Raw genomic sequence first — 10945 nt, forward strand, 5'->3', positions numbered from 1 at the left:
CTTGGTCATGGCAGCCACAAGCTCTGCATAGACCCAAGAGCAAAAGGAGTAATCAGCATATTTTAGTGGAGTGTCAGAGTCATAGTTCAAAATGAACTTGTGAGGTAGAAGCTACTGTTCAGCCCATTGTAGGAAAACGGGATCTTCCAAAAGTCGATAAACAATGGCCTTAGAAAACAATATATAGGTGATTTTCAGGTCAAATGTCCTCCTAGACTTGAGGAAACAATTAGCACAGCTTGTCCAGAGAGCATGCCATAGAAAGCAAGAGCCAAAACGTGAAGTGAAAGTGAAGTAAAGTAAGTTTTAGACAGGCACAGGAAATTAACAAGAGAGAGGTGTGTATGTGTGTTCATCCCTCCGCACCACCACACAAGTGGCTGGGGCTGAGAACAGTTCAAAGACATCAAAGAACTTTCTCCCAAGCCAGTGAGAAGCTACTGAGGGCTCCAGGCATTTGCTTTCTATTTGCCTGCCACTTGAAAAATGGTTTGGCCAGTGCTGAGTCTGAAGGCAGGAGGAGTGGGTGGTGATTGGGGAAGATGGATAGAGGCCTTCAAAATGGGAAGGTTTGGATGCGCTGAACTCTCTGAATCCACAGGCTTTTGTGTTGAAAGAGTGTGAGGGCAAAGCTTTCAGCCCAAGCCCCGCACCTGGCTGAATGTTGGACTGGTTGAGGAAATACAAGACAGTTTATTTATATGGTCTGTAATGTGCCAGTCAGGGTGTTCATACTTCTGTTTTATGTGGAAACTATTTCAGAAATAATTACAGATGGGAAGGAAGTAACAATACCTTATTAGTTCATGGCAGTTTGAAGTTTGCATGCATAATCTCAGTTGGTCTTGAATCTTGAATCGCTGAAGGTAGGCAGAGTCAGTTTGAACCCCACTGATATAAAAAGCTCAGGGAAAAGAGTTAAAAAACAGAATTTATTGTGAATACGTTTTAATATAGATTTGGGTATCAGCATTAAGGAAGACAGATAGCCATTTCAAGAAAAGACTATATACACCCATGTGTGGCCATGAATTGAGGCAGGGAGGGGAGAGTACAACTTTATGAATTTGCATGTCATCCTTGTACAAAGGCCATGCTATTTTCCTCTCTACTGTTCCCATTTTTAGTGTGTTCTGCCCAATTGAGCACCAGGGAAAAGTCTTTGTTCTTCCACTTCCCCATTCTTCTACAGCAGGAATCTGCAAACTATGCATGCAACCCAAGTGGATACACACCCCATATCTATTTTCATGTAGTCTGAAAGGTAAGAATGCCTTTTCACATTTTGAGGTTGAAGAGGCTGGGGATCTAGCTCAGTTGGTAGATTGCTTGCCTAGAATACACAAAAGCCCTGGGTTCAGTCTCCAGCACCATATACAACTGGGCACGCTGGTGAAAGCTACACTGTAACCCTAACACTTGGGAACTGTGGGAAGGAAAGTCAGAAGTTCAAGGTTATCCTAGGCTCTCGAGGGAGCTAAGACCAGTCGGGGATATGGGGACTGCCCCCCAAAACCAGCTGAAGTATAAAGTCAAAAGAAGACTTTCATGACAGCTGAAAATTGTACAAATTCAGAACATAATCTTATGAATTCTAATTTCATTATCCAAAATCAAATTTTTATTAAAACGCAGCCACCACACTCAGAAGGCGTTGTCTCTGGCTGTTTCTGGCTACAAAAGCAAACGGGAGCAGTCTCCACGGAAGACCCACATAGCTGGAAAGTAAAAAGACATTTACTGTTTATCAGTTTCCCAGGCTCCTTTTTTTTTTTTTTTTTTAAAGAGGCATCACTTTCACTCTTTTTCCAAGAAAAGACAATAAACTTCCGGGTATCTAAAGAACATTACGTATGATAGCCTGTCTTCTGATTAAAAGTCCTAGGAAAACTAGATTGCTTCCTGGCTGTGGACAAACCCTCACCTCCTGAGGCTAACTCTCCAAGGCCTGCTCCTGAAGCCCAACAAAACTCAAGCCCTTATATGATTCCCTATTAGAGTGTGCTTTCTCTTTCAGCAGGAACAAAGATTCTTTGGTTCTTACGCCTGCTCTGCCTCTGCCCCATTCTCATTGGCAAACAGCAAGAAGCATATTTATTTATGAGAGACAACTGTGTAGTACCTATGCGGAGACATGCTCATTTCATTCTCATTACAACCTTACAATCTTGGTCCTGTCAGCTTCACCGCGCTCATTTCACTGGGGGTAATGCACAGAGAGGCTGAGTCACTCCCCCAAATGGGACAAGTGGTTAGAAAACATTCTTGCTCATACGAAGCGTTGGGTGACAAGATGACTTGAGCGAGGACAGGTTTTCCAAGAGATTCTAAGGAGCTGCAGAGCACTTGAGTGTCCCACACATTCCTGGGAGGCGGGCAGCGCGCCCCCAAGAGGCCGGGGTGCGCATCACTCTTTGGACCGACTTTCAAAAGGCAGATCCAGAGAGCCATGGGGCGGAGTCAGAGAATCCAAACCCAGGGTAAATAAAGGGTGTGTCACCCGGTCCAAGGCCCCTGAGACCTAGAGACTACCGCCTTCTGGAGGCCCGCAACAAAGCGCTGAGTCACGCTGACTGACAGCAGGCGCCCGGCAAACCTGTCTTCCCTTTGCTGTGTCCCTGCCGCTGTGGAGTCTAGGCACCTCCGGCTGTGGCCTCCCTCCTGGGCCTGCGCTACTGCCCAGTGAGTGGCCTGGGGATCTCAGCCCCAGCGAGAGTGGTGTGTGTGTGTGTGTGTGTGTGTGTGTGTGTGTGTGTGTGTGTGTGTTGGGGGTGGGAGGAATGCCCGGACCAGTTTTCATGATGCTGTCTTTCCCAGCTCACTACTGGGGCTCGGAGGGGAGCTGAGGGAGGGAAATGCTTAAATAGCCATCATAATTTGAAAAGATAGCTTGGTTTTTCTCCTGGCAACACACTGCAATTAGCTAACTGCTTCATCCTTGTTCCTGTGTATAGGGCCTAAATGTGGGAGTCTGGAAGAAGCCAGAAAAATTAGGTGGAGGCAAAACTACTTACTTATGTGTGGATGATTACGGGGATGGACCCAGAAGTTCATTTCTGTGTCCCACATTTCATGGCCCAATAGATGCATGTTGTTTGTCTGCTAGAGAGGATCCGTTTTAGGATCTGCCTTCACAAACTGGAGGATGCTTCTATGTTGAGTCCCTATAAAGAACAGCAGCTCACTTTCTTATAGCCCTATTTACATCCTTTGAGGCAGATACTTCTTAATCCCATTGTATAGATGGACAAGCTGAGACACACAGCATCCCAAATGAAAGAAGCCTGGAATGTGACAAAACTGAGATGTAAATCTAAGGTGTCCAGTTCCAGAATCTGCATGTTATTAAAGTGCATCTCTTAGTTTAAGGAATCTTTGAAGGATTGGTTAGAGTTCATATGGTGATCAGATCTGGGGTTTGGAATTACTTGTCTGCAAACACCTGAAGTTAGAAGTGTGTGTGTGTGTGTGTGTGTGTGTGTGTGTGTGTGGGGTGATTGTATTTGTTGTGTGATATTTCCTTGGTTAGGACTTAGACTTCAATCAATAATGGAACACTTTTGAATAATAAATGTAGTATATGTGTTGCTCCTGAACCATCGGTTCCATTGCCTGGGGTACTTCATAAATGGTTTGTCTGTGCTTTAGAGGACTTTATTAAGAAGTTCAAAGATTTCTTGCCTAAAAAGTTATCTGCACAAGACCTACATAAAATTAAGTCATCCAGTAAGAGTACCAACACAGATGGGAGAAGGTTCCATGAAGTACCACCCCTAACTGAGGAAATTGGGCAGTTGGAGGCTGCTGGAGTAGGAAGTGTCAGTTCTCTTTAAGGAACTGACCCCTATTAGGATGCCTATGCTTCAGTAGATGACCCAACACCCATTCGTATAAGAATGTGCACCACTTAGCCTCAGTAGGCTATGGAAAATACAAGATTACGTTGGGAGTGAGATGTGGAGCAGGGGTCTGAAAGGAGTTGGAAGGGGAACGAAGGGTTGCTATGATTAAAAAAAAAAACTCATTGTAAACATGCTTAATATTATTAAGAGACGAATTTTTAAAAGTGGCCACAGACTTTAGAGATAGATGGGTATTTGAATTCAGTGGCCCTTGCAGATTTCCTTCCATGCCAGCATCATCATATTCTGGTGAGAGTCACATACCCCTAGTGTTTTCCATTTGCTTTCAGTATCACCAAAAGAGCTCCCACTTCCATCTTCCACCGCATGTCGTGGGGTAGCCACTGAAGGGTGTGTGCACGGTGTGAGGAGGTCAAGTATGCCTGCCACTGAAGGGAAACATAGAAAATGTTCTTTAGATATTCCTGCAGTTCTTCCAAAGAGTTACTACTGCTAACCTTTGGACAAGATGACTGCAGGATTCCAAGAGGTAACTGCTAATAATGGGGTTCTAGGTACCTCGTAAATACTAATACATGCTCACCATCACTGTGTTTCCAAAAATCACTTAATCTAGGCCCTGTTCATAGTCAGTATTCAGTAAATTGCCACTATAAAGATTTGGGGCAAGTCTAATGTTAATATCGTTAGTTTATAATCTGTAGATGTTTCCTCCATTGTGATTTCTTTTGTTGTTTATTGTCTTTCTTCTTTTTCTCCATCCTCTACAGCTCAACATCAGAACTTTCTTTATAAACTTCAAAATGGCATCCTCTAAAAAGGTTACTCTCTCAGTGCTCAGCCGGGAGCAGTCAGAGGGGGTAGGAGCACGTGTGCGCAGAAGCATTGGCAGACCAGAGGTACGCAGGGTGGATGAATGCACCCCCCTTTGAGCTTTCCTTTCTAAAGCAACTAGTGGGATTTTGAATGGGGATTTGGAGAGAGAAGGCCAAGCTGGTCTCAAGCTTCCCTGTGTTATTCCAGTGGGAGAAACATGGAACTCCACAACTGGGGCTCCGTGTGGATCAACACCAGCCTAAAGGAGGTTTCTAGTATGTGGATAATTAGGTTCTGGGTAGCAGATGCAGCTCTGGGAGATGTGACTGGTCTTCTGTGCATATCCATGTACTGGCTTGAGCTGAGAAGCATGCTGGCTGTCAGCCACAGCATGCATATCCTCAGATGTGCCCAGTGTATATCCTCTCCATCCTTGCTTACATGCTCATGCTTCAGTGCATGGGTAACTGCATCTCAGCTTCAGATTCCTAAGAAAGGCAACCTGATTGGCTGTGCATGGGTCAGCTCTCTGACTAATCACACAGAATAAAGGATTTGTATTTGTGCACTGAGACCCAGCTCTATTCACCTCCATGTGTGTATGTGGGGGGAGGGCATAGGGAACTCAGAGACTATAGCTCTAGATGTTTTCCAACATTAGAGAAGGTCTTTATTGGAATACTAGGGAATACATGAAATTTACGGACGGATCTTAGTTGCACAGAAAGGTATGGAATAGTGGTCCCAGCCAAAGGCCATAGTGCCATGCTACATTAACTGTTGCGAATAAGAGAAGAGATGCATTGTAGGGACAGGTTGCATTTTGGGAAATAGGGCTGATTTGTAGCTTTTACACTCTACTCCAGAAATTTCCTACTGCCTCATTGCTAAGCTTTATCTCTATCGTTGCATAGAAGTTACTGTGTCTGCATTTTGACTCAAAAGTGTATTTGAAAGCATTCACGGACTTGTATTGTACATTAAGTTTTGTTTGTTTTGCTTCATTCTGTAGTACTGGGGATTGCACACAGGGAGGCCCTTGTACATGCTAGGCAAGCACTCTATCACTGAGTTCCAGCCACAGCCCTCTTTTTTGGAGTTGCATTTATGTATGTATGTATGTATGTATGTATGTATTTATTCATCTATCTATCTATCTATCTATCTATCTATCTATCTATCTATCTATCTATCTATCTATCTTTGAGACCAGAGTCTCATTAAGTTGCCTAGGCTGGCCTTATACATGAAATCCTCCTGCTTCAGCCTCCTGAACAGCTGGGATTTTCGGGCTCACCTTTGTTTGTAGGGTTTGAAAAGTCATTGCTTTCTTCAGTGAGTGCTATCCTACACTGTTGATGGGTTTGATGTCTTAAATTTTAAAAATTTAACAAAAAATGTGTATGTGTGTGTTTGTATGCATGTGTGCGAGTGTGCAAGTGTGTGTGTATGTGGTTTTTTTTTTTTTTGAGACAGAGTTTCAGTGTTTAACAGAGCCCTGGCTGTCCTGTACTCACTTGTAGACCAGGCTGGCTCAAACTCACAGATACCTCTGCTTCCAAATTCTGGGATTAAAGGCGTGTGCCACCACACCCAGCTGTTGTTTTATATTTGTATACGGCAAGGAATGGTCAAAACTAGCTTATATTATTTCACATAATTATTTTTAAAAGCTATTCTTAGCACATTTCAACTATATAATACATCATCACTTTATAGTTATCAAGTGCTATTGATTTCTTGAACTTATTCTTCCTGTCTGACCAATATTTTTCCGTCATCCCATTGCAGACTCTGGAAGTCACCATTGTGTTTCTGTTTGTTTAGATTCCACACCCGAGTGAGGGTGTGCAGTATTTGTCTCTCTGTGCCTGGCATTGATTGGCCGTTGAGGTAGGCAGCAAACACTTCTCCCCCCTTTAGACCCGTCAGTCTTCTTTCTTCTGCCTGGTACTTTCTCTTTACAACATTAACTTTCTCACAGATAGCTCCTGAAATTTAAAATGCACTATTTTTCAAAGGAAAGACACAAATAAGTTTATCTTAATGGCTAAATGCATAGGGCCAGATGGAAGTGGAGCTATGCTCTATTAGATGTCATTATGAACAGAAAAACTAGAAAGAGCTCTACGACCTCACAGACACCTGTTTGGATGCTACTAAATGCATCACCAAAAAACCTTTTTATTTAATATAAAAATACTAGAGGACTAAATCATTTCCAAAATGAAAAAAAAAAGAACAAAACATGCATATTGAGGGTAGCTGGGACAAATCAGTCCATCTATCAATTATGTTCTATCTACACCAGTGGTCCTCAGCCTTCCTAATGCTGCGACCCTTCAATCCAGTTCCTCATGTTGTGGCGGCTCTAATGATAAAATTGTTTTTGTTGCTACTTACTTCATAACTAATTTTTGCTCCTCTTATGAATCGATGTAAACATTGCTAGAGATAGTTTGCTAGAGGGGGTTGTGACCCACATGTTGAGAACCAATGTTCTACATCATTGGGGATTATTTAGAAGGCAGTTTTGTGTACTGAAAAGTTTCACTTAACATGGTGATACAAGAACTTTCTGTCATTACAGATTCTTCACAACCATCATAAACATTTGAAAAAGCTTTGCCTGGATAAGCCGGCCATTACTCTTGTCCTCGGGTCAAGTGTTTGACTATTGATGTTAACATAATTTCACATTCTACAAAAAGATAGACCCCCTCCCACTCCATGAGCGGAGAATGAAGGCATTGGTCTACATTGAGAAGGTTACTCTTCAGAGTCTATTGACCAAGGCTTACATTCTGAAGAAATACAACCTTTGGACAACAAAGCTATTTTTGCATTGACGCTGCAAAAGTGTTCCCTTTTAGTAGCTGCCACAAGTTTTTTTTTTCTTCTTCTTCTCTTCCTATCATTACAAATGTTGAAGTTAAAGAGGAACTTATAATTAGCCCTTCTATGGTTTATAATAAAGAAAAGATAGGTTGGGGATGGCTCATATCTTTCAATACAGTTATCCATGGACCAGGCTAGGCAGTCACAGTTTGAACGACTGAGCAGCATGCCTTTGGGAGGTGGTTCCTTTGTGCTCCCAGGAGGAGAGAAACCATCTCTTATCTGCACTTGTTTTTATGTTGCCCAGTTCCACCAGATACTGTTCAGAAGAATGTGGTTGTCTTTGGGTTGTTTAATTATTTAAGAGAATACTTTGAAACAAAGAAAGCTAGAGGGATTAGCACAATGAATGTCCTGGTCCATATCCTGCCTCAAAGTATTTTCAACAGAAACCCACATGTCATCTTGCTCATCAGAATTTCAGTTTGTTTCTTGGAAATACAAGAAAACAAGAGAGGGTAATGGGATCTATGTGACACAAAAGTAGAAAGGGCGAACTACCTCACCAGTAGGAGGTAATCAGCAAGAGGAGAAGGGAGGCATGGATAAATACACAGTATAGTGATATATGAAAATAGCACAGTGAAAATCATCATTTTGTATGCCAGCTCACAAATTACTGTAAAGATGTGGAGGGAGATGACACAAGAAGAGAGGATGATAAAATTAATTATATATAACTATAAATAAATATATTTATAATACATACCTATATAATTATAGTCCTCTTATAATATTGGAACATTCAAAGGATTCCATATTATGAAATAGCTGTTTGCTAAGGCAATAGCAACCACCACTTGTCCTCTGACACTGAAGGGAAGATGAGGACAAAAATGTGTAAAGGACAAATATCAACTCTCAGGCCTCATTTGATAAGGAATGGCCCTAAAAGTTTTACCCTAGAATTGCCTTGTGGTAGCCAGAGTCAACCATAATGACTAGCTGGAAGAGACTAGAGAATCTAACAAAAGTACCACCCAGAGTTTGTGGGGTGTACTCTACATACTTAGAGTTATTCTGGATTCAATAGAGGGTCATTTCAAATGCACATTATCAGTCTTATCTCCCAAGGCCTGTGCTTCGGGCACTTCCAGCACTTCCCGACTTCCCAAACCTGCTGGGCTGTTGGAGCTTTATTATGGGGTTGCTACAAGCCAGAGGGCTGGTAGCCACAGGTTTTGTTTGGAGTTCTAAAGATGTTGAAAGAACAGTCTTGGAAGCTGCCAGTTAAAATTGGCAGCTAAAGGTTTTGGAAGTAGGTAAAGGAAAAGAAACACAAGAAAAGAGATATGATTGAATTGGAGATGTAGTTAAAACATTTTAGAAAAGTCAGCATTCTTATAGAAATCTGTTCTTTTTTTTTTTTTTAAGTTCTTCACATTTTTATTCTTTGTGCATGAACACTAGCATGATCAGTTCCACATCGTAGTCAGTCGAATCCATTCAAGGTCGCTTAGTCCAACTTAATGAAGCCTATGTCCTTCGTGTACTGCCGGAAGCACTGGCGGCACATGTTCAGCCCCTATTTGTGGATCAGACCCTGGCAGTTAGAGCAGACACAGCAAGAGTGGGAACCCTGGCCGAACTTCTGTGGGTGACTCCAGTAGAGCTGCTGGTGACTGGCTCTGGGGGACTTTTGGGATAGCATTTGAAATGTATATGAAGAAAATACCTAATTAAAAATAATAAATTAAAAATAAATAAATAAATAAATTGGATGAATCCAAAAAAAAAAAAGAAAAAGAAATCTGTCCTTGTGGACAGGTGGTATATGTTTATTGAACGTGCTGCTCAAGCGATGGTAAATGCTTGCAGATTAGTAAGAATGAATTTTCAGCCCTCCTGCAAGTAGCACTTCAGTGTAGCAGTGTAACACAGCTGTGTCCTCTTCTTTATTGGTGTGTCTCTTATTCACAACACTTGGCTTCTGGCCAGTGAAGTAAGTCCATCCCTCTGACACTTGATCAGCAACCTGGGTTCTGTAGCCTTTTCTTATGCAGACTTTCTTCTTGTGGGTGTGCTCATATGGCAGAGATTAGTGACTGAAAGGAGCCAGTGTGCAATTAATACACATCATGCTGACATGGTTTAAATGTATGTGTCCTTCCTCAAATCAGAGTTTGAGATCCTAACCTTCAAGTTAATAGTATTAGCAGGCAGTGTCTTTAAGAGGTAGTTATGTCATGAGGATGAAATCCGCATATCTGGGATTAATGACCTAATAAGGGTGATCACAGAGAGTTAGTTGGACCCTGCCATCATGTAAGGACACAGCTAGAAGGTATTGCTGCTGTTGCTGCCTTAGTCTTGAACTTCTGAGTTTCTAGCACTGTAAGAAATACATTTGAATTACTTTGAAGGTACTCACTTTATGATAGGTTGTGATAGCACCTTGAGTGAACTAAGACAAAGCATGGTACCAGTTTCTTCTATTGTTTTGGGCAATAGTTTCCGAATTCTTTGTAGATGACTCTTTATCAAATAGCCATTTGGCCACAATCTTAATAACATGCCTCCCCATTCTTTAAAAGTGGGCTGCATATTTTCCAAGCCTTTCAAATATAATTTTCTTTTGATCAACCATTTTGTGTATATATTACTTCTCTCTTCTTATATTTTGCCACACGTGGTCAAAGGGAACCATGTCACACCTCCAACACTTTGTCTTTAGCTGATTTCATTACTTGACAGTTCTGCTCTCCATGGAATTGACAGTTTTTGCCTTGTAACCAGGATCACCTTTCCTTCAGCTTCCAGTGTGTGCTTCAGTTCTTTCTGAGAAATCATGTGTGTTTGTTACTACCAATGTTTCGTCCAGGATTGTTCAGCTAGTGTTTAAGATGATGGAGGGGGAGTGCTGTCTGTGCCTCTCCCTCATTCCTTTTAACCCCCCAAATTTCACACTCCAGTGACTGTAATGTAGCTTTTTTCTTGGATAACTCTCAAAAGCTTTCTAGACTTGAACGTATTACCCAGTCCTCCAAACCCCAAAACCATCTCCATATTTTGAGATTTCCATTCCAGAGCAAAAGCAGTGAATAACTGATGTTCTATGGGTGATTGACAGTGAACGGGGTTTACTGAAGAGAGATACTATGTTTTGTCTTCACAGATTATTTGAGATCAGTTTATTTGCCCATATGAATCTCCTTGTCACAAAGAAGCAATTGAGACATATCATCTTCATCCATATTAAAAGACAAAGAAGAAAAAGACACATAGTTAGCTTAGTTGATAGATAGGTGACAGCAAGAAAATTCAAAATCCGGGGCTGGAGAGATGGCTCAGTGGTTAAGAGCACTGACTGCTCTTCCAGAGGTCCTGAGTTCAATTCCCAGCAACCACATGGTGGCTCACAACCATCT

At 41.9% G+C, this 10945-nt stretch overlaps 1 protein-coding gene and 1 pseudogene across 2 annotated transcripts in view; one reads left to right on the plus strand and one right to left on the minus strand.

The window, feature by feature from the left end:
• Positions 1-2435: 2435 nt before the first annotated feature.
• Pir (pirin) overlaps positions 2436-10945 on the plus strand; it is a 98276-nt gene continuing 89766 nt past the window's right edge. Inside the window, exons 1-2 of one of the 2 annotated variants that reach the window (XM_021153257.1) lie at positions 2436-2682; positions 4634-4762. In XM_021153257.1, coding sequence (XP_021008916.1) covers positions 4667-4762 — 96 coding nt within the window. In that variant the 5' untranslated portion in view covers positions 2436-2682; positions 4634-4666. The remainder of the gene's footprint in view (positions 2683-4633; positions 4763-10945) is intronic. The other variant, XM_029473315.1, reaches the window with a different exon arrangement.
• On the minus strand, positions 9034-9228 carry LOC110287039 (annotated as a pseudogene).

The sequence above is a fragment of the Mus caroli genome, chromosome X (genome assembly GCF_900094665.2).
Source record: "Mus caroli chromosome X, CAROLI_EIJ_v1.1, whole genome shotgun sequence".
NCBI lineage: Eukaryota > Metazoa > Chordata > Mammalia > Rodentia > Muridae > Mus > Mus caroli.